At 38.4% G+C, this 25,054-nt stretch overlaps 1 protein-coding gene across 2 annotated transcripts in view; it reads left to right on the top strand.

The window, feature by feature from the left end:
• The first annotated feature begins 2,139 nt into the window (after positions 1-2,139).
• The window catches only part of LOC136264354 (FYVE, RhoGEF and PH domain-containing protein 2-like), a 35,781-nt gene continuing 12,866 nt past the window's right edge, over positions 2,140-25,054 (top strand). Inside the window, exons 1-13 of one of the 2 annotated variants that reach the window (XM_066059076.1) lie at positions 2,141-3,698; positions 5,085-5,146; positions 5,603-5,630; positions 12,394-12,545; positions 14,240-14,294; positions 14,384-14,485; positions 20,148-20,241; positions 20,298-20,345; positions 21,234-21,370; positions 23,402-23,476; positions 23,526-23,624; positions 24,597-24,673; positions 24,734-24,764. In XM_066059076.1, coding sequence (XP_065915148.1) covers positions 2,355-3,698; positions 5,085-5,146; positions 5,603-5,630; positions 12,394-12,545; positions 14,240-14,294; positions 14,384-14,485; positions 20,148-20,241; positions 20,298-20,345; positions 21,234-21,370; positions 23,402-23,476; positions 23,526-23,624; positions 24,597-24,673; positions 24,734-24,764 — 2,304 coding nt within the window. In that variant the 5' untranslated portion in view covers positions 2,141-2,354. Of the gene's footprint in view, positions 3,699-5,084; positions 5,147-5,602; positions 5,631-12,393; positions 12,546-14,239; positions 14,295-14,383; positions 14,486-20,147; positions 20,242-20,297; positions 20,346-21,233; positions 21,371-23,401; positions 23,477-23,525; positions 23,625-24,596; positions 24,674-24,733; positions 24,765-25,054 lie in introns of both variants that reach the window. The other variant, XM_066059077.1, reaches the window with a different exon arrangement.

Here is a 25,054-nt window from a genome sequence, read left to right as displayed (position 1 = left end):
ACATGATAGCTACACAACAAATTACAAAACACATGATGCACATTTATTTATTTAGGCTTTATGGTGTGAAAACATCAAAGGTCTGTTGGTAGCAACCAACAGCCATAACAACGTACAATTATTACTAGCTACTTAAATTACATAGTAGTAACGTAATAGTAGTTATACAGTTGATGTCAGAAAGACGTTGGGTTGCGATCCTCTATGATATAAAGTGGTATAGCTACTGTTCCAAAGAAAAGTTGTATTCACAAAAAAGGAGTATCTTCGTGAAATAATAGTGGACTGAGTCAGAGGAACTAATGACAGGTGATGACTTCTGGTGGATGTAGTTGCTATAGGACTAGTTCTGATGCATGCCCAAGGCCGGAGGAGACGGTCCGGTTGGTCAGGTCTGAGCCGGACCAATAATCTGGAGTTGAACCAACTAGCTGACCAGTTCGAACTACATTACTCTCATGCAATCTTTGGACGATCACATCTACATGTAGCTACGTACATTTTACAGATGTGATTGAAAATGCATGACACGAGTAGTTACCTAGTTTCTCAGCCTAACTAAAGCACAGAACTACACGTATACTACCTCCAATTGCCTTACAGTACAGCATTGCATTCGTATCGTTTTGTACAGAAATGATTGTGGGTTCTACGTACAGTATCACGTGTGCTGACAGTTGGCATTTATCACGTGTACGGCAGGTGCCTTCTTTGATTCTAAACCAGCACACTTATATCACAATTCAATCTTCATAAAATAATCATTAGCATTCCTTGGCTTGTCTCTCTTGGCTTCCTTTACTGGGCGAAGGGCTGGCAGTGACAAACCAGATGCCTCATTCCTCGGCAAGAAGCTGCACACTCATACATTACATGGTGGCCATCTGGATGAGATGTTGAGTAGAAATCACTCCTCTTCAACTACCCACTCGTCCTGTCGAGATACCGAGCAAACTCTCAGTCTCACCCACATCGCGCCATTTTCGAATGCTGATTGATCTCGTGACTGTCCACCAGTATATTTACATGATGATCCGTTCACTTTATACAAACCAGTATAGTAGTATACAGCTGTGTAGCATTTTATTGTAGCTGTGTGAATTCACTGTATAGTAATTATATCCTAGCTAAAGGGGGCCATGCTGCATGGGTTCCCTGTGAAATTTGGGGGGAAGTTGCAACTTGCTAGCTAGTTTTACTTTAAAATTTAGCATCAATTTTAAATTTTAAGGCATTTTCAAACCTTTAAATTGCAAAAATTCTGCAGCTCCTGGGGGTTGTACCCCCAGACCCCCCTTGAACTTCTAATTGCTAGCTATAACTAAATGAACCATACAGCAAGTTTTATGCTGTGTCCCCTGTATGTCAGGTCTACAATTATACATAGTATAGAAAGTCTGAAGAACAACAGATAGACCTGAGCATATTTATATAGCTAGCTAGCAGTGAAGTATCACTAAAATTGCATATCTGAGTGTCTAATTTTCAAAAATTTCCGGTGGGGGCATGCCCCCAGACCCCCCCAGCTAGAATGCTCGTGCTTCGCACTTCGCAGAGTGTGCTTCGCACACTGTGCAACAGCTCCTCTTTCATTGGCATGTATATAGTAGCAATTTCAACATTATAGTCAATGGCCTGACCAACTCAATTTTCCCTCCTCCGGCCCTGATGCCTTAATAACTGATTTTAAAATGACCTCTCCCCTCGTGCTTATTTATTGTACTGGGCAGTCAGCACAGCTGGTAAGTTCCCAGGAAAAAAAGAGAAAACAACAGAATTACAAAGCATGCGTACAATTACTAAAGGATAGTTGTAAATTGTTTGAAAATGTGTCATAATCAGTTGTGTTAAGGATAGATGTAGGTAAGTTGTTCCATTCCTTAATTGTTCTTGAAAAAAATGATTAATTGTAAATGCGATGTGGTTGATACCAAGGTTGATACAGGTGGAAGTATGAAATGATACGGATGATAATGACGTGTGTCTCTTGTTGCAGGTAGATAGTAAGTTGGAATTGACAGGGATGTTTGATGGTGAAAGATCTGCTTTTCAAGTCTTGGACAATAAGTTTTGCTGACACTGCCTTAAAAGCATATACCCCTACTCACTTTGGGGGAAAACCATCAGTAGCAAGTCGTTTACAGGTTCCGCATTGTAATGAATAAGAACAGGAAACACTCTATATCCTGTTCGACTTGTTCTTAAGAACAGCAAGGGGGAAAAACTCGAGGAAAGTATATTATCTAGGCAGCACACTAGTGACGCCAACCTGCAGCAGCTCAGTAGCTACTTAGCAGAGAACTAGACCCGAGTCTATAGCTACGTATATATCACCAATTCAGACGAACTGAGAAATGTCGGACGACGCTAAGGCCTCGGATATGGCCTCGGTAGAATCAGATGTGAGCAGTAGCAAACGCATAAACTACAGAATGGCTTCTTCTCAGGCTTTTGATGAAGACATCAAGGAAGAGAGTACCGTACCACACGATTTAAATAACTGTTTGGTGTTGAGAGAGGTCACTGAAGAAAACATCGAAATTGGAAGAGGAGCATATGGGCGAGTATTCAAAGTGTCAGTTAAGAAGAAATTGTGTGCGGCAAAAGAAGTACACCCTGCTCTTATTCCGAGCATTGACGACACTCAACATGAACGGATACGGACCATGTTTTATCGTGAATGCGATTGCCACAGTCAACTAGACCATCCTAACGTGGTAAAAATGATAGGCCTGTATCCTAATCAGTCCCCACTTCCATGGCTTGTGATGGAGTTGATGGACACAAATTTGACCAAGTGTCTTGAGGACAACACCTGTGATAAAGTGTCTCCCGAAACAAAAGCTTCCATAATTATTGATGTTTCAGAAGGATTGAAATACCTTCATAGCATGGACATTGTTCATAGAGACCTCTCTTCAAACAACATCCTTCTTACAAAATATGTGACAGCAGAAGTGACCGCTAAAATTGCTGATTTTGGAGTAGCTAAAGTTATGTCGTCAAACCGCAGTAAATTATCAGCACAAACTATGAATCATGGCACAGAACATTTCATGCCGCCGGAAGCTTTTTCTGACCATGCACATTGTGGCAAGCCAGTTGATGTCTTCTCCCTGGCTTGTGTGATCTTACACATCATGTCCCACCAGTGGCCAAAACCAAAACATGCAACTGAATACGTGGATGATGAATTGATAGCACTCACAGAAGACAAAAGAAGAGAAGACTACCTAAAATGTTGCAATCCACCGCCATTACAGAAATTGGCAGCTTTATGCCTGCACAACAAGCCAACAGAAAGACCGGAAGTTTCAGAACTATTGCACAAGCTGAAAGATATTTTACTCCAACCACCAATTCCCATCGCAAGTAATCATACTACTCAGGGTAGTACTGTTCCTAGCTATGACCATAAACGAACCAGAGCGGCATTTTCACTTTCTATGCGTCCCGTAATGCAAAAAATAGGGTCGTTGTGTAATAGCCGGCTTAAAGTACTTGGTGAAAATGATTCTTCAGAGTCAAATATGCTTGGTGAAAATGATTCTTCAGAGTCAAATGTGCTTGGTGAAAATGATTCTTCAGAGTCAAATGTACTTGGTGAAAATGATTCTTCAGAGTCAAATGTACTTGGTGAAAATAATTCTTCAGAGCCAAGTGAGGAAGACAGTGAATTTTCTGAAGAAGAACAAAAAGTATGTTTCACTATAATGCAATACCTGTTATAGTATAGCTAGCCATATGCATTGTTATAAGGGAATTAAGGCATACCTTAGTGTGCCAAGTCTACACTAGCATATCTAAGGGCGTGCCACCCCTATGATACTAGATCCTTTGCAGTTGAATCTGAGAGTAATTTCGAGTATGATCATTATTTAGTTTGATCATTGATTGTTTGACTGCTCTCTTGATCTTGATAGGTTATATTGGTAGTGTGAATACAGTTCATAATATTTGTATCAGAGAGAGTGTCTAACTGGAGTACATTCAGCAAAGGCACTCCTACAAGTAACACCTCAGGCTTCTAGCAACGCCAGTCATCATCTATCAAAAGTTCTCTGTCATCAGTAGAAGCAGGCTAGAGGTGTACATATGATCAAAAGTGAACTTGTAGCAGTGCTTTTGTGCAGGGTAATCTACCCCATAAAAATAATTATGAATTCTTCATGCCACCCAGGATAAAATTTTAGCATTAGACCCATTTTTCCTTCATGCTTACTCACCAGTATTAGCTAGTCATAATCAAACCCAAATATCCTTTCATAGTGACCCCATGCAAGCATTTCTGACAAGGATTTTTATTACTTTTAAAATTTTAATTGTATTTCTTGATTGACTGCTTTCAACCAAACATAACTCAACTGTGGTTAAGATTACAGGCTTGATTTCTTCAATGCTCAATATCACTTAGGTCCAAGACGTGCCCTATTGCCAACCACAGTAGCTATCCAATACACACAACATGTAATTTTCATCTAAATGGATTGATTGCATGCTATTTTTATTTGTAATTCTGTATATTGAGTGGAACATAGCTGAGATCAAAGCAGAATTGCTACTACGTATTTCAATAATTGGGGTGTGTGTTCAGTCATGCAATTATTAAATATACCTAGCACCATTCTTTCCTTTGATACGGTATACATTGATTTATCAGTATTCCACAAAAATGTAAACAAGTATATATTAAAGTTTTACATTTGAGTTGGGATCATAGGATTGGACTAAAGGGAGGTTGTCTACACCTGTAGCTATGTGTACTGGTCTAATCCCTACTTCAGTCACGGCTATATTATATCAAACTTCATTTGTTGAAGGATTAGACTAGTATAGCTACAGATGTAGAGGACCACCTTGTTATACCGCTTTCTTTATTCTTGTGATCCCTACTCAAATGTTAAAATTTCCTATTCTGCCAAATTGTCACAAAGGTATTGTGAGGCTGGTTTCTGGTTAACAGTACTTTTTTTGTGAGAAAACTCCAACTTTCGTGATCTTTGCTATGCAGTACTACCATGCTGTATGACTGTTTGTTTCTGCTTTACTTGTTATTATGACTGCATACATAATTATTTACATAGGAGGAGCCACCACAAGGCAAAAAGTATCTTATTGCCAAGGAGTTGTCTACCACTGAACAAACGTAAGCCACTAAAAAATGTTTTTAACATATAGTGTTCCCTCTATTATCCAAACTCATTGGGCTCTGAGTACATTCAGGTAATCGAGAAGTTTGGATAAATGACATTTAAATACAGAGCCCTGACACCTTAGACAAAATACTCTAATTCAACAGACATTGTTCAGGTAACAGAATATTTGATGGCTGGATAATGCAGGGACCATTGATATGTGTAGTAACTAATAACTGTCCAAGCAATCTTTAACTGTTAAAATTTTGATCGTAAGTTATCCAACTATTTTTCTGGTCAGTATATTTAGCTGAAAGGTTCTACATTGAAAATTCCATTGCATCCCGTAATTTTATTGGTGTTTGCAGACTGCAATGTGTTTTATACTTTTCAGTATTAATTTTAAATATGGACTGTGTACATTAGCCATTGTGCTTCAGTATTATATTACTTATGTTATTTTGCAGGTTTGTGCAAGGCCTTAAATTGCTGAAGGTAAGCTATAAGTAAATACCAGTGTGTATGAAATACCTATATTTAGTGGGACTTATGATTTTCTTTGTCAAGTGGGATGGAATTACTAGTAAAACAATTTTGGAAGTTGCTATAGTGTATAGGGTTCCTTGAAAAGTAGCCCCGTATGTTACTTTATACTTACTACTATTCAACTTGTGGATGAACAAATAGTTAGATAGATAGGGTGTTATTTTGTACTACCGTACGGAGGGAAACTTTGGAGGTGGAAAAATTTGGCGAATCAAGCAAAATATCACTGTTAGTGAAATAAAATTTGGCGAATTGTTAGCAAAGCACGCGCCCTTTTAAAGTTAATTAGATTACTAATCACTGTGCGTGGCCCTGAAGCAAGAACTGGCAGAGTGCCACGCCTCTCAGTGGTTCAGCGCCTGGAGTCAGCTACCAACTAAAAGGTAATACTATATAGACAGTAGATATACACCCTTTGGAATAGTGAACATCGTACTTAATATGGTAGGACTCGCTACTTGTCATGCCTGTTTCGAGGTGAAGTTTGAGGATAGTACCACGCGTGTACAGTAACTAGCTACCTAGTGAGGTAGTCGAGGCAGGCTTGGCTTCATGCCTGGCCCACTATCCCTTGGTCGAGTAGAAAATTGATTAGTTGATGCTTGGTTTGCTGTTTTCTTCGCCACCAAAATATTTGGGTGGGGAAAATTTGGCAAATTCATGGTCATTCACCAAATTCGCCAAATTTTAACGGTGCCAAAGTTTCCCTCCATACGGTAGTTGAGTTGCAAAGTTTATTGTTCCATGTGTTGTCACAAGCTGCTGACAAAGCACTAAGATTTTTAAATTTCAAGCAGCTACTGCATAGCTGTAAAAATTATGATGGTAGAAAACTCCAGATTTGATACTTCTTACAATGTTTTAGGCATCATAACTTAGTGTAAAGTGTCCATATAGGTGGATCTAGGAGACACTGTTGGGTAGGGACTGGGATGGCCGGTGGCACAAAGGGACTTGGAAAGGGCAAAAGTTTGAAGATAAAATAAATCTGCTAGTAGCATATACTGTAGGATGGAATTCTATGGTACACGAACTTTTTTCTCATGATCAGGGTTGGTAGCATGCGCTTACTGCACATCTAGCAGTCTAGTTGTTTAAGAATAAACCATGAGTTAATAGTGGAGGACGTTCACTAATATTAAGATTATTACTATTATTATTATTATCACTTTTATCACTATTATTAAGATTTAAGATTAAACCAAGAATTAATAATAGCAGAGTACATTCACTTTTATCACACTATTATTAACCTTTGTGATTGAATTTATTGACATTTTTTTGTTTGATAGATACGTAGCAAGTTAAAATATGTAGTTTTAAAGCCTAGGAAATTAGTTCATTCGGTGAGACAGTGTCAATTCGCATTCATCTGAGCCCCACCAAATACAGTCACATCAAAGAGGTGGACATGTGTTCACTCCCAATGGTTTTGTACTAGAACAAGCTTGCTTTTATGTCATAAACAAAACAGTTCCAGTATTTAAAGAGCTTCATAGCACTAGCCCATGTAACAAATGCTATTAACAAGAAACCAGGGCTAAGGAGAATGCAAACCGACTATAAATTTAATATAATGTGAGGTTTCCTATTAGAATTTGAATATTCTAATTCCTTTGCACAGTTGTTTCATAGTGTTCAGTTTCTACTTGTATAAAGTGCATTGGTTTTCTGTATTTCAGTAGGGTACTAGTCTGTTAGTGGTGTGACTATTGTCTAAAATTTCAGGGGGAGGGCAAGAGCATATCAAAACTAATGTCAAATTTACCGGATTCTGCAAGGTTTTACCCGTTTCCAGTAAAGATTACACCAACTCATAAACAAACCACTATAACTTCCACATACTTCAGTTTACAGAAACACTGTTTGGCTTATCGAATTCAGGCGAGTCCCATGGTATATTAGATTTTGTCTGAGATGAACAGAAAGGGCAGAAAGAGCCTTGTTCTGGTGAATTATGGGTTATTCCATACCAAATCAACAACAAAAAAAACCCGGACCCCTTTTGATTTCATGAAATTTGGCACAACCATGAACCCTATCAAGAAACTTTCTCACACCAAAATTTGGCTCATTTCATTGGTCTCCCTTTAAGTTATGACCACTCAAAGTTTCTGTTGAAAATTTTATTGTGCTTACATGTCTTCAATAAAATAGCTAGAATTTTGTGTGTGATTGACATAGACACTTCTGGTTAAGATTGTTGAAATGCTTATTAAATTCTCTTTCAGGTGATATAAAATCATACAGTATGATAGTAACTGTATAGTAGGGATGACAAAGGAGTAGGCGTGGCCCACGAAATAACATCACCCAAAAACCAGCCTCAATTTTCCCAGACGACCATAAGGCATATTGGTTAGGTAAAACTAAGCCCAAACAAGCTTTCAGATTGACCCGAAATGCTTTCAACAAGTTGCTATGGAATTTTAAAAAAAATTATTCAACAGAATGTTCTAGTGACTGACTGACTGATGCCTTCAGACAAGCGTAACTCGATAACAGCTAAGGCTATGGGCTTAATTTTTTCACTGTTCAATGTCGCTTTAGTCCGAGAGGTGCCTTTGGGCATACCACAGTACGTACAATGCATTCTTCATGGACTTACCAGTGTCCTCCTTTGTGTGCCATTCATCTTTGCTGACAGCGAAAGGTGTGGATTTGGCGGTAGCACGTGATGGATTCCCTTCGAAATGAAAATCGTCCGTATTTTTCATAGTGGCTATTATGATTGCAGAGGTGCTTTTCAAACAGTTCTTGATTTGTACTGCTGTGTAACGGGTTGAACATAGCCGACAGCGAAGCATAATAGATACTTTTATATATATATATATATATATATTTTTTTTTCCCCCGGGCTTGATGGACTGTCCTTGCCAACCACCCCCAGCACTGATGGAATGTGCTGGTCAACTGAATAAAGGACCAACAAGGAGACAAGGCCCAAGCATTATTAAGTGAAGTGGGACTCCACTCTTATAAGATCCATTGCGGTGGAGTCCTACTATAGACGCCAATGGATGAACGTGCTCCTCGAATGTATTGGATCGCAGAGTGCAGCAGCGAGAAGCAGAGGCAACAACGAAGTCAACCCAGATTCATCTCCCTACTTAGTGAATAAGAGACTAGCCAGACGTTTATAGGGACAGCAACGTTTTCCTGATAAATCCTCATAAGATTTCAGGAAATGACTTAGAGGCTTGTCCATGTAGCCGATCAGGGGGGTAGGACAAGCCCACGTCAATTCGTAATAACATTATGTAAGGCCTTTAGCACTACTAAAATATATTCAAAAGAAACAGATTCTTCTACCTCTCTATAGGGATATATCCAAGACAGACGATCGTTTGTGGTTGTTTGATAAATGCTGAGACCGTTAGTGGCGAATTGGTGATCGCCATGTGTCGTCATTTTGGAACGCTGATTTCTTCGTAACAGTTTTGTATTTCACAAAAATCACACCTTTGTAAAGTACAAACATGGTAGGACTCAAATATCTATCGAACCTTGTCAAACCTCTCCATCGATATTTTGTACAGTAACCATTTGCTCACTTGAAATATTTTCAAGCATCCGTTAAATGCATTGCGTAGTGTACACCAGTTCATGTGGGCTTGTCTATTAATGCTTTACAGCACAAGTGCTGAAGGTCTGTAGGACACCCGGCCCTACAGCCTGCTCAAAGACTTTAGCTACTTAGACTTTAACTACTTAAGGTGTGTTTGAAAAGTTGGAGAAAGGAGAAAAAATCCATGACTGGACCTAGGTAGCCTCGAACCTGCAGCCATCCGATTTACGCTTGTCCTACCCCCTGGTAGCAGATAGTGGCCTTCCAATTCTTCGCTGCAGCCTTGCCTGCCTCACGCTGAAACTGACATGAAGAAATTAAGCGAGAACCCAACAAAATACAAGGGCTAAAACCACAGGATAGGTGACTGGTTAATAACTTCGCTTGTAAAATCCCACAGACGATATCCAGGGTCCCTGGGATAGGAGCTCTTCCAGACACCATAACACTGGTAGCACATGACATGGCATGGATGCTTCACTTTTCAGATGATAATTGATATAATTGGGGGGCGCGGCACCATTTCTTTCTTTTGGTATGCGTGGATTGTAGAGGTGCTTTTCAAACAGTTCTTGATTCTAAATGCTGTGTAACGAGCTAAACATAGCTGACAATGAAGCGTAATTGATACTTCACTTTTCAGACAATAATTGATATAGCTGGGGCATGCAGCACCATTTCAGATGCGGTATGCATGGGTTCACCAGTCATAGAAAAAATTATTTGTAAAAAAAGTTAACAAATGAGTGCACGGAACATTTTCAACTAGAGTAGGGACCATAGCACATCAATAAAAGTACTGAAACAAGTTGGAGTAGTCCATGATATTAAATTACAGTAAAACAATAAGAAGTGTTATATTCCTACATGCTCAAGATACCATAATGGAAATGCACAGTAGGGATATAACACTTCTTATTGTTTTACTGTGATTTAATATCATGGACTACTCCAACTTGTTTCAGTACTTTTTATCGATGTGCTACGGTCCCTACTCTATTTGAAAATTCCAATTTTTTCTTGTACTTGTGTGTTATAATTGCTCAAAGGAAAAGGTCAAACCACAAAAATTTAACTTTTCCAGTTGATCTTAATTTTCAACAATATAATTAAATTTATTTTTGGTTTGCATGTTGCTCTAATACCCATCACTCATCACTGTTAGTTTTTAAAGTTGGAACCAATAGTATATCATGAGTTATATGTGTTAATGTGTAGCCTTGTAATCACTGCTGTTTGTATGGCATAAATAATCAATACCAATTGCAAGTGACCTTATATTAGTATGTCACAAATCATTTTATGCATTGAAATAGTTAGGGTTTGTATTGACAAAGACTCATATACTAACAAAGCCACTTTTAAAGCTAAGTGCAATAATAAGCTGCTTAATAAAGGAATCACTAATTATATTTTTGCTGTAAGTTTAGTGTCCTATATAATAGAGGTGGCCACTATAACAAGATGGTCTTGTTATAGAGGTAGCTATAGTTATAGGGATTTATTGTACAACTACTGATATTCCAATTTATTCTTTCAATCTTGCTGTATATTAATAATATTCTGGCACAGATCATGATGACAGTTTCCGATCTTATATGCATGTGTGTATAATAAATTATAGCAACTGCAAGATGCCTTATTCATACGTATGTACACATAATGTGGAATTGTTGAATCGAGATTCCATGTCTTAGTGGTATCCGAAACTTCTTTGTCTTAATACCTAGGTGGTTACTTCGTATAGTTGCATTAGAGTAGAAATGTCCTATGTAAAGTTGGCCCTTATAAAGAGGTGGCTGCTAAGATATTCCACTGTATATCACTTTTGAATCATGCTCTGAAAGGGCATGCCGACCACTTAAAGGCCATCTTTATATGTTTGTACCTATAACCAATGCCTTTGCTGGAAAATGTATACAATGCATTGTCTTACTCATCAAAAATTTGATGGAATAGAGTGGAACCCGTGACCTGTCTTAGTGGCCACCTGTATAGAAAGGCCACCACTCCATATGGGCCAATTTTCAATTGCAATTGCCTATACACTTATGCAACTGTGTTAAGCAGCTACCTGCACATTAAGCCTAAGGTAGCTGGCTTAAACTCCATACATCAACTGTATCATGATGAACTACTTAGATATAGTAATATAGCTTATAATTTGATTCTATAATTGAGAATTGTAGGATCATAGAAATGTTCCATAGAAATTGCTATGTGTTACATTGTACAAAAGATTCATTACAGCAATTACACACTGATACATATCTATAGCTTTAAGTGAAATACATCATTAATCAATTAAAGAAGGGTCAAGGCAATTAACTTCAAAGTTAAATCATGTAATAAAGAAGAGTACTGTAGTAAAAGTTGAGACTGAAAGTTGTGCATATTGCGTGACGGTCTCTACAATCATTCACATGTAACTTTGACATGCAACAAAATCTGATGCGTTGACATCAGTACACAATTGAATCTTTGAAGGTGTAAGTTAAAAAGACTTTAAAGCCATTCTACTGCATCAGTCATTCATTGTTGCTCATTAGAAAAGCTCTAGTATTTCATGCCTGGGTTAACAACAAAGAATGCAACTACATAACATCATGTTTTATTTGTAAGTGTTCCAAATTACAGTGGAACTTGTTTTAGCGGCCACCTGTAACAACAGGCCATCTTTCTATTAAGGGTCAACTTTAATTCTTCTAGTAAGATATTTATACACATCAAACTATATAGATAGCCACCTGCATATTAAGGCCAAAAAAATTTAGCCCCTGACTGGCTTAGACAGTTTCCACTATAGCTACATTTGTGTATCAAAGTATGTCCCAGTACTTGTATATCAACAATCAGCATTAAATGCTAACAGTAGCAGTAGCAGCTAGTGAAAATGTCATCAAGTTCAATATCTCACTACAGATTTGGCGTCATAATCAGAAGCAATATATACAAGCTTGATAAGGGGTAAATTACTTGAGTAAATATGCATTGAAGTATAAGCTTTTACTGGATTTTCCTGACAAAACATTAACAAATTAACCTTACTTACAAACCAACCATGTATAAAATGATTGTAACATAGTATTATATAAAGTTACTTGCAATTGGTATTGTATCATTACTTTGTGTATGGTATATTAGGACTTTGGTCAAGAAATACTGACAACCGACAAGACACGTAAGAAGCCTTTGCTACCAGAGGAGACTCTAAACAAAATCTTGTTCAAAGTGGATAAACTCCATGCTTTTCATGAAGACTTTTCTAATAGACTAGCAGAAAGAGTAAACAACTGGTGAGTACTTCTAGTATATTTGACAAACTGGTAAACAATGAAGTAGACAATGTGATATAAGTTGCGGATTTTTAAAAATGGTGGGGTTCCACATTATGTTATTACTACAAGTAGAAGGAAAAAATAGGAATTTTAAGGGATTAAGTAGTGAAACAAGGGAGGTCGCCTTTTCTTCCAACCTATCGACAATTTGTGGTTGATAAAACATTAATGCAACATAGGAGTAGCATTGGAGTGACTGTCTCTTTTTCCAGTTGTTCTGACTTCTGAGCTAATTAATCCCTTGAAGAAAGTACATAAATTAGTTATGTCGTTGATGTGTTTCATACTTCTAGTCCAGTTTTAAGGTCAGTAGTTGCCGTTGCTTAATTATACCTTACCAATACTGCCAAGGTACCATGAAGGTATTGTGAGAGTAGTTTCTGGGTCATATGTTTGGCCCAAACCTTCGTGATCCCTAATATACAATACTATCGTAAGTATGATATTTACTGTATAATGTAAGAAGGATGTTTGCTACATATATGGTATTTATTTTCCATCATGTCACTTGTTTCATTGCTTTTACATGTATTTAATTGCAGTTACAAGTTAAATTGTAAAGGAATGTTCTTATGAATTTTGCACAAATTGCTTTGCAAGTGAATTACGGTAGTCACAGATATTGTGCACTTTGTTTGACACAAAAGTTGTTTTGATGCATGCATGCAGTAGTTGCCAAGATAACATCTGATTTCAAAGGAATGTAGTAGCTCTCAGCAGTATTATGCAGTACGGTAGTACTGTATATTAGGGATCATGCAGTTTTAGGCTTTCTTGCCCAAAAATATCACCCTAAAACCAGCCTCAAATTTCCTACATAACGGCTTGGCAGTGTTGGTTAGGCATAGCCAAGCCCAAAAAACTAACTAACTGATTCCTTCAGACAAGCATAACTTGACAATGGATAAGGCTACAGGCTTGATTTTTTCACTGTTTGACGTTGCTTTGTCCCAAGACGTGCCTTTTTGCCAACCGCAATACATACAATGCATGTATCGTGGACTTACCTTTGTCCTCCTTTACGTTTCAATTCTTTTCACTGACAACGCAAGGTGTCGATTTGTGATAGCGCGATACGGCTTCCCTCTGGCTGTGTCATGCTTTTCGCTTGCATTTTCCATAGTGACTGGGTTCATTGCAGAGAAGGTACTTGTACTGTTCTTCATTTGTAACAGTGTGTAACGAGCGAAGCATAGCTATAAACAAAGCATAAACTTTTTTCACCCAGGTTTATTAAGGCCGCACTTTTTTTCACAGCTTGGCTGTTTTTGTGCAGATTGATTATTAGGGCACGCATTTAGTATGGAACACCTTTCTTTTAATGTGGTGCATGTGAATTCAGAAGTCATAATTGTGTTATTAAAAAAGTAAACAAACAAGTAGAAGAAAAAACTAAAGACTGAATTAGGGATTGCATGTCCTCTAGGATATCTACAGGTATAGGCAACCTCCCTTGTTTCACAACTTTTAGCTGTTCCCTTGTTTCCCTACTTTTTTGTTCTTTGATCCCTAATCCAGCTTAAAATTCCTCATTTTTCCCATATGTGGTATTGATCACATAATTTTATTTATCGCACACAATTGTCTGCTAGAGTATAGTGTGGTATTTAAAGTGTATCATCATACAGTATGTAAATTGTATCCCATTTCAGGAACTCCTTTCCTAGAATTGGTGATGTGATGGCTGGGTCAAGTGACTATATCAAAGTAAGTTGTATAAACTGCTTTGTATCATTTACAATAGTGTCTGTATCATTAAGATGTGCATCGTGCATATTTATTTGTGTCTGCTGTAGGTATTTAGTACGTATGCCAAAAATTTTCAAGTGGCTAACAAATTACTGGATCAAGCTTGTAAAGCAAATGAAGCACTGAAAGAATATATTGCATTATTTGAGGTGTGTTTATAAAAACGAATAAAGGATTATATATATGTACGTATTGTGTGTGTGTGTGCATGTGTGTGTGTGTGTGTGTGTGTGTGTGTGTGTGTATGTATGTGTGTGTGTGTGTATGTGTGTGTGTGTGTGTGTGTGAGAGAGAGAGAGAGAGCATGTGCCATATGCATAGACAAGTACACAGAAAAATTTGGAATTTTCAACTACAGTAGGGACCATAGCACATTGATAAAAAGTACTGAAACAAGCTGGAGTAGTGCACGATATTAGATCACAGTAAAACAATAAGAAGTGTTATATCCCTACTGTGCATTTCCATTATGGTATCTTGAGCACAGTAGGGATATAACACTTCTTATTGTTTTACTGTGATTTAATGTTGTGCACTACTTCAGCTTGTTCACTATTTTTATCGATGTGCTATGATCCCTACTCTAGTTGAAAATTCCAAATCTTTCTGTGTACTTGTTTGTTAACTTTTTTGTAAATAATTATTACTGGTGAGCCATAACTCTAACTATGCCAGATGTCTATACATTTCTCCAGCTATATCAATTATCGTCTGAAAAGTGAAGTATCCATTACACTTCATTGTCAGCTATGTTCAACCCATTACTCAGCATTTCAGATCAAGAACTGTTTGAAAAGCGCCTCTGCAATCCATGGCCATGCATACCAAAAGAAGAAATGGTGCCATGCACCCCAGTTATATCAATTATTGTCTGAAAAGTGAGGTATCCATTACACTTCATTGTCGGCTATGTTCAACCTGTTACACAGCAGTATGAATCAAGAACTGTTCAAAAAGCACCTCTGCAATCAAAATAGCCACTATGAAAAATACGGACGATTTCTGTTACGAAGGGAAGCCAACATGTGCTACTGCCAAATCGACACTTTTTGCTGTCAGCAAAGATGAATGGGACACAAAGGAGGACACTGGTAAGTCCATGAAGAATGCATTGTATGTACTGTGGTATGCCAAAAGGCACCTGTTGGGCCGAAGCAACGTCAAACAGTGAAAAAATCAAGCCTGTAGCCTTAGTGTAATATACTCAGTAAATGAGGTGATACCAATGCGTACCCAGCCGATAACAACACAGTTCACTTAGATTGGAAGGATCAAAAACAACATGTACAATCACGTACAAATCATTAGTCACGGAAAAGTTCGAATTAAATCTAAATACGCATGCGTACAATTACAACATATTCTAATTAATGTTCAAGTTATGACATCTCCTCCCTCCTTAAGATGGAAAGTCATCTGGGGACCAACGATCTGGAGGATGTCGTACTCTTGTAGAGCGACGAAGTTCAACAGTGTTAGGAGCTTCAATAGTACTAGACTGATCCACCACTGGGGAACTTGCTTGGTCTCCAATTAACAGGAAATCATCAGAGTCGGAAATGTCATTGTTCGACAAGCGAATTTTGACATGGTCTACATGGCGACGCACAACTTTATTGTTTTGTAACTGAACTAGGTATGACAAGGGACCACGACACTTCTCAATCACACCAGGTATCCAAACTGGAGTTCCACTAAAATTCTTAACATACACTGTATCACCAACATCAAACTCACGCAATCTACGTTTGCCATCATGATTAACCTTCTGCTTTTGCTGGTTAGCTTGAACTCTACTTGCTACAGTAGGCATTAGTAGATCTAGGTGTGATCTGAGTCTGCGTCCAAATAACATCTCTGCTGGGGATAACCCTGTAGTGGTCTGTGGGGTTATGCGGTACTTAAACAAGAATTGATTTAATCGAGTTTCCAGCGGACCATCTGATATTCGCTTGAGTCCATTCTTAAAAGTTTGCACAGATCTTTCGGCAAGGCCATTTGAAGCTGGGTGGTATGGGGACATGAGGATGTGTTCAATGCCATTCTGTTTAACAAATCCAGCAAATTCTGAGCTAGTGAAAACTGATCCATTATCAGACACTATCATATGCGGAAGTCCATGGATAGTAAACAAACTCAACAATTTCTCAACAGTCACAGCTGTGGTGGCATTTGAAACAGGTATCACTTCCATCCACTTTGAGTGAGCGTCAACTATCACTAAGAAAATTTTGTTCAAGAATGGTCCAGCATAGTCTATGTGAATACGAGACCACGGTCGCTCCGGCCATTGCCAGGGAGAAGTGGGGCCTTGGCAGGTGTTGACTGTACTACTTGACAGTTCTCACAACAACTTACAGTATTCTCTAACTGAATGTTCAGGTTTGGCCACCACACATAACCTCTTGCCAATTGCTTCATCCTAGTGCTACCTGGATGGCCCTCATGGAGAATCTTGAGAACAGTCTCTTGGGCTTGTGGGGGAACAATCACTCTGGATCCCCATAGCAGACAACCGTCAAAATGGCTTAACTCATTTCTTCTCGTGTAATAGGGTCTCAATTCTTCCTCGACTTTGGTTTGTGGCCAACCATGTAACACAAAATGTAAAACTTTGGATAAAACTTGATCTTTTTCTGTCATAACTTTAATCCCTTTGGCGGTAACAGGTGACGATGACAACTGTTCAGTTAATAACAAAATGTCTCCTGGAATAGGAACAGTCTTGGGGCAATCTGATAATGGTAGCCTACTAAGTGCATCACAGTTACCTTGGTCTTTGCCTCGTCTGTATCTTAGTTCATACTCATATGAGCTAAGTGTAAGGGCCCATCTCTGGATTCTCCCTGATGCCATAGGCGGTACAGCCTTGGTTTCACTAAACAGACGTCTCAGGGGCTGATGATCTGAAAATATAAGGAAATGGCGACCATACAAGTATTGGTGGAAACGTTTTACACCAAACACAATAGCTAACCCTTTCTTTTCAAGCTGAGAGTAGTTTTTCTCCGCAGCTGATAAAGATCTTGATGCAAACGCCACTGGTCTTTCACAGCCATCTTCTTGACATTGTGACAATACTGCACCGACACCATATGGTGAGGCATTGCATGCTAGAATCAACTGCTTGGCAGGGTCATAACGCACTAAGAGAGCTGATGACTGTAACAAGTTTTTGGCTCTCTCAAAAGCTGCTTGCTGAGCACCAGTCCAGTTCCACTTACAGCCTTTCTGTAACAGTTCATTTAATGGTGCCAACACTGATGACAGATCTGGAAGAAATTTCCGGTAATAGTTGATTAGTCCAAGAAAGGATTTCAACTCAGTGACATCAGTGGGGAAAGGTGCCTCTTTCACTGCTTGTACCTTGGCCTGTGTGGGGTGAAGGCCTTGATCATCAATACGATGGCCCAAATATTCTACTGAAACTGACATGAATGAACATTTCGACATCTTCAAACGTAAACCTGCCTCATCCAGTTTCGTCAAAACTCTTTCTAGATTTTGTAAATGCTCTTCGTCATTTCTTCCTGTGATCAGAATGTCGTCAAGATAAGCAACTACATTAAGAATACCTTGTAACAATGAATCGACAATTCTCTGAAAAATTGCTGGTGCTGTTGAGACACCAAAAGGTAAACGATTGTAAATGAACAGGCCACGATGTGTGTTAATAGTCGTAAGATGCTTGGAAGCTTCGTCAAGACAAACTTGCTGATATGCATGGGCAAGGTCAAGTTTACTGAACTTGGTTCCTCCTGCCAGTGACGCGAACAACTCTTCTGCTTTTGGCAATGAGTACTTGTCTACTCTTGCTGCCTGGTTGACTGTCAGTTTATAGTCACCGCATATTCTGATGTTGCCGTCACTTTTGACAATGGGAACAATTGGTGCTGCCCATGAAGAAAATTGTACAGGAGTGATAACACCTTCAGTATGTAGCCGGTCAAGTTCAGTTTCAACTTTGGCTTTGAGTGTAAACGGTAAGGATCGAGGTTTGTAATAACGTGGCTGAACATTAGAGTCTATAACAATACTAGCTTGGGTGCCCTTCAACTCATCCAGTTCATCACAGAAAACTGTTTGGTGGCGATTCAAAACTTCTTGGAGTGGGGTGGGCACGGACACAGCACATACCTGAGCCCAATTCAACTTTATGTGTTTCAGCCAATCTCTACCCATCAAATTGGGTCCAGTACCACTCACAACAATCACTGGTAAGTTAAATGACTGATTACCATATTGTACGCTGACATTGATTTGCCCTAGGACTGTGAGCTTCTCTCCAGTGTAAGTATGTAACTGTAAATTGGAAACTTGCAATGAAGGCTGTTGTAAAAGAACCGTCGTGTAAGTCTGTTCATTAATCACAGAGATTGCTGCACCAGTGTCTAGCTCCATTCTCACTTGGCAACTGTTAATTGTTAAGTCGACAGTGATTGGTGGATGATTCTGGTTGTCAACGTGAAACAATGTGTAGGGTGTTTCTGCTGATTCTGTGACAGAAGGGCTGCTTTCAGCTTGTAGAGAATGTTGTGGTTTGGAGGTTTTGGAACTCTTGCTCTGAGGGTTAGTAGGTGGTGTTGACTTTGAAGTCCTGCAAGCTTTCAGGATGTAACCTTTCTTACCACACCCATGACAAGTACTGTCCTTGAAAGGGCAACTATTAGGGTTATGCTGGCCCTTACAGCGGTAGCAAGTCTTCTGAAATGTACCTTTTTGTACACTGTGCACAGGAAGCTGTCCTGTACCTGTTGCTGCTGCCAGGTCCTTTGTGTCCTTGTCTGCCATTTCTATAGCCTGTGCTATTTCGTAGGCTTTTTTGAAGGTTAGCTCAGGTTCTGACAACAGTCTTCGCTGAATTCGGGGGTCGTTCACACCACAAACTAGCCGATCACGAAGCATGTCTTCGAGGGTTGCGTCGTACCCACAGTGTTGAGCAATGTTTCGAAGTTCCGCTACAAACTTAGCGATGCCTTCTCCCTGCTGACGACATCGTGAATTGAACTTAAACCGTTGCACTATCATTGACGGTTTAGGACTGAAATATTTCGCCAAATGTTGGGTGATGTCCTCAAACTTACATTCTGCCGGTTTCTTTGGTGCCACAAGGTTGCGAATCACTTTGTAAGTCTGTTGTCCGCACGTACTCAAGAAAATTGCACGGCGTTTGTCGGCATCTTCCACGCCATTGGCTACGAAATACTGTTGAAGCCTCTCTTCGTAAGATTCCCAATCTTCGTGTCGAGAATTAAACTCTTCCAACTTGCCATGTGCTGCCATCAGTAATGAAAATCGTCTTTATCTTCATCGCCAATATGTAATATACTCAGTAAATGAGGTGATACCAACGCGTACCCAGCCGATAACAACACAGTTCACTTAGATTGGAAGGATTAAAAACAACATGTACAATCACGTACAAATCATTAGTCACGGAAAAGTTCGAATTAAATCTAAATACGCATGCGTACAATTACAACATATTCTAATTAATGTTCAAGTTATGACACTTAGCCATTATCACGTTACACTTGTCTGAAGGCATCAGGCAGTCAGTAGAAAATTCTGTTAAATAGATTATTTTTTAAATTCTGTAGCAACTTGTTGAAAGTGTTTCGGGTCAATCTGAAAGCTTGTTTGAGCTTATTATTACCTAACCAATACTGCCTCATTGTTTTTGCGGAAAATTGAGGCTTATTTATTGGTGATGTTATTTCGAGGATCACGCCTACTCCTTTGTGGTCCCAACTATACAGTACTATCATATTGTATGATGTACACGTCTACATGTGTTTGAACATTGTGTAGGCACGACCAGAGTGTAATCAGATTCACTTCACTATCAGGGGACATCTGCTGGAAATAATGCAAAGGATCCCTTCTTGCAAGCGCTTGCTAGAAGGTATCAAATATTGACCATGCAGAGTTGTAATTACATACTTTATGATCTTGTTAAAGAATATTTACGTGGCCTACCTGATTGTGATGATCGAAGCAATTGTGAGGGTGAGAAGCTACATTAGCTGTTATTGATGAATTTTGTTGATACAATAAATAAATGGAGTTACAGTATAATAATATTCAATTTTTTAATGCTCAAAACTCATACATAGGCGTAATAATGGGGATAGAAGCCTGTCTTTATAATTTAGAGGGCAATATTCTAATAAAGCAGTCAGCTAGTCTAATAGAGTTATTTGATATGGTATGTACAAGTTTACTAAAGTTAAAAGTGAACTTATAGATAACCTATGTAGTAGGGATCTTTATTATAAAATAACAATGGAAACCATCACCTGAAATGCAAGCAGTACCGGTTATAATGTTCTTTAAAGTAGTGATTAACTTTCACTTTAGGTGCTAATGATTTGATTATTTGCTGTACATCTCTTACTAGTAAGAACTCATGTTACATTATTGCAGTTATTTCTTGGCCACCATCTTTGATTTCACTAATTTTACCTTGGCTTTTTTAAGAGCTGCATCATATTCACTTTAATTATTACATACAGGGCTGCCCACAGGGGGGGCAACTGGGGCATTTTGCCCCGGGCCCCAGCCTGAAAGGGGCCCCAGGAGGCCCCATGAAGGCCCCCCTGAATACCTGTTTAAAAGATCGATATACTCTAATAGAGCAATCAAATCTAAATACTCTAATAGAGCAGTCACAGTATTCTTCAGAGGAGCAGTGTAGCAAGCTTATAGATAAGGAGATATGGTTGATGATGGGTAGTTATTGTCATTGCCAGCAGGTTGTGACCTTTTTTTTTTTTTTTTTTTTTGGTCTTCACCTTACAACTTGGGTCAAGGGCCCCACTTTAACTCTTTGCCCTGGGCCCCTTAATTTCTCTGGGCGGCCCTGATTACATAGGTAATTATTTTTGTGCATTACAGCATCACTAGAATTGATATGGGAAGCAGAAGCAATAGCAAGGAAGTCCATCCAAGACGTTGACAAATTTGGAAAGCTGTTGGAAGTGCAAAAGAAGCTTGAAGGATATAGAGGAGACAGCCTTGTTGCTCCCCACAGAGTTAGTAATTGTTTATCCCATAATATCAAGAGACATTGTGGTAATATGTTTATCGTAACTATCACCAAAGCATTTTTGTCCCTGTTGAGGTTTTACTTTACACAAATACTGTGTATAACAAAAGTGACTTGAGTTTGGTGAATTTGGCGACTTGAAGCAAATTCACTAAAATTTTATCTGCCGAATGTACCATGAAGCCACCTAACTTCAAAAGCAAATTCAGGGTACATATCTCATACACCCTGGCTGGCCATTGTGCATTTAAGTTAAACTATATGGTACATTTAAATATACCATGACTTCAATATGGGAGCAGTACCACCAATTTCTTATATAAAAACTCAAGCTCAAATCGATTGTGGGAATTTATTATTGGTCATGTGATGAAAACCATTCATCCAATGTTACATCCTAAAGCTCTCACACAGAAATGATTTGTCACCCTTGCCATCCTAAACATTGGTTTAAGGTGAGAACTATAGTGCTATGGCATATATTCACTGCATTTTTCAATATGGGCTTGCCCATTCTTCGAGTAACACGAGATAAACACTCTACAGTGACGCTTACCCCTATAGATGTTTATTAAATGTTGTAAACAGTCTTTAAAATGATGCAGCGGCTTTAACATACTTGTGAAATTGCTAAATTGATCTTTTCTGTGATACCCTTAGGATTATCCCGTTTATGTTAACAGACGTAGTCACAAAGTTAGTCGCTGCTGTCCCATAATCACTTTGCTTTCCACAAAATACACTTCAGTTGTGTACTGTACCTTATTGCCCACCACCTGTGCTTTATGAAACTGCCAATGCTTAATAAATACAGTTATGACAGTATCACAGTAATCAAAATGCAGGTACCCGTGGTTTTCATAAACAGCCATCAGAGATCTGGGTGCCAATAACATAACACCATAACTCAGTAATCAGCGGCTTACTTCTCAGAAAATTGCTGGAAGTTTACATATTAAGAGGTTGTTGTGCACTACATGTAAGCTGGAATATTATGCAGTGGTGACCTACTTATTCACACTCACCTGGACTAATACTGTTACATGTAATAGTTGTAACACGGGAATGAGGGCTTTGCCTGATATGTATGCCCGACTGTCCGAGGGCCACAGGCCCGAGGGCAGAGGGGATGCATATCAGGCAAAGCCCGAATGCCCCGTGTTACAGCTAATATGTAACACTTATTAAGCTGATAGCCTGTACAGGGCGATCAATCACCCAGGCCAATACGAGTACAGCAACTGGATGTATTATATATGCATACCTAAAATTTTCGATTATGGGTCAGCAACTAGTATGTTCTGGTTATGTCTGGCTATGATGAACGGACATATCCTAAGGATATCAAGGAAAATTTCGGTTACGTAAGTTTAATCTTTTAATCAGTGCTATTGAATAGTGTATGGAAAAAGTATGGAGTTTACTAAAGGCCTAGATAGGTAAGCTTGCTGGTAGAGTGGTTACTCTGTGCAGAGTGGTAGCTTTGTGATGGGAGTGTGTCCATATTCAAAATCGTGTGGAAACGATTGGTGAGTGCTAGTTCTCACCATAGCCCAATGTTTTTCAACTCGTAGGATGACGAGGATAACAAAATGCTCTCCATCTGAGTGGTTTTCATGGTGAAATCCAAGTCGTGCATCCTAATCATGTGAGTATTAATCGATCCCTACAATCAATTTCAGCATCAACGTCTATATAATCACTGCCAGGTTGTAGCCTGGGCGGCTCCTTTGATCTGAGGTGTGAAAGTGTGTTACATGTATAAGTGTAAAACCAGTATAGGTATGCTGCCATGTATGTAGTTGGCTTCAATCCACCAAAACACTTATAAATAATTTTAAGTATCACCTCTATTTACCATAAATAAAACACTAGGAAATTGGCTTGGATGCTTTATTAGCATCTCTGCAGCAAGCGTCGTGCTTGTGGAAATTAATGCCTTAACATATTCATACTGTATGTATGTGTGTATATGCATACATCTACAGTGTATTATACAATATTGTGTTATCTATAGCAATTTCTATATGAAAAAGAATTATTTGGTTTCACTAGACAAGCAGCTTATCATTGCAAGTGCATGTTCTTTTTGGTGAGTAATTTGTTAATTCCATACATGTTAATAAGTGTATTTCTTTTAGTTTTCAGATATTCTTCTTTATACTGAGCCTCTTTCAAATTTAAATAAAGCAACAACAATGTACAAGATGGTTAGAAGAATACCATTAAATGGGATTGAGGTTAGCCATTGGATTTAAAATTTTGTCTTTTATTGATAAAATTACACAAAGAAAAAAGATAATTATTTGTATTAGTGTAATGATATAGTTATAATCGCTTTTCACTTGGCAAGGTTTCAGTTTTTCACCATGAGTCATATTAGTGATTCGTTTTAGCAATCTCCCGACCAAGATCTGAATAGAATGCTTGCCAAAAATACCCAAGTAAACATTCTTAATTTCAAAGGAAGCCTTAAAAGACATAGGTCAAATAGTGAGTATAAAGTCAATATAAAGGTACTTAAACATGCCACTCATAAATTGATATCATCTTTTTCCACAGGCCTACAAAGAAATCTATACACATTTTGGTAAACTACATTATACAGCCTTCCTTAGAGTCCTCATGATGATAATGCCCATTTGAATATCATTTTGTTCTTCTGGTTCACTTGGCCATTGAGTAGCTGTACTTGTTACTTGTAAGAAGCCATGCAAGCAAAGTAAATCTAAATTTAGACCTGTGCTATTGTTTCCTATCATATGGTATAGTAGGGTTCTCCTCCAAAATAAAGGGCACTCACCATAACACTGCTGGTAGCAGCATCATTATTATGATTTCTGTCACCAAATGGAAGATCTTTTAGCTTATAACACTTTTATAGTTTTCAGTGTAACATGTATGTGTTCACTAATTGGAACTACATGTTTTAGGATAAAGATAATTGACAATTGTTTGTGCTTACCGTATAGTGGGAAATTTTCGAGGGATGAAACTTTTGTGAAACTGTACAAAATATGATTTTCATGTTTTTACATTCACGAAAGTCTAGAAAGTGGGTAACAGCTATGTGTATAAACTGAAACATTTGACGATTATATTTTCACGAAGCTATCATCACTTGTGAAATTCACGAAAGTTTCGTCCATCCCTCAAAAATTTCCAGCTATACGGTGGTTATATAGCAGTGTGTATAATGTCTTTGTATATAGGTCAGTGACTACACAGCAGTTAAACATGGCATCAGAATTAAAAGTGTCTCCAAAACATTGTTCCGACTTGGAGCAAAGTAAGATCACTGAATTGCATGTGACAGAACTAACCTGTTCAAAATGAAATGTTCTTACAGAAATGAAGAAGAGAAGGCACAGTGGATGAAAGTATGTTTACCTGTATATTATTAGGTGTGGGTAAAGTTTCATCACAGATTATTATGCTGGAGCGAAACAAATGATAAAGATTGAAAAACAATGAATTACAATCACTAACAAGTTACGTTGAATAAAACTGAAGGTGTGAAAGCCGGCAATTTCATAGGGATTCTTTTTGCGTGTGCATACTTTCTCTTTTCATCTAGTTAAAAATGACTTACTATGTAGCTGTAACTCTGTTGCCTCCTCACAGGTCTGTAGTGAGATAGTAATAAATAAATACATAAAGTCTTCATAGT

The sequence above is a fragment of the Dysidea avara genome, chromosome 8 (assembly GCF_963678975.1).
Source record: "Dysidea avara chromosome 8, odDysAvar1.4, whole genome shotgun sequence".
Lineage (NCBI taxonomy): Eukaryota > Metazoa > Porifera > Demospongiae > Dictyoceratida > Dysideidae > Dysidea > Dysidea avara.
The sequence above is the reverse complement of the archived record's forward strand: the minus strand, read 5'-3'. Positions and strand labels throughout refer to the sequence as shown.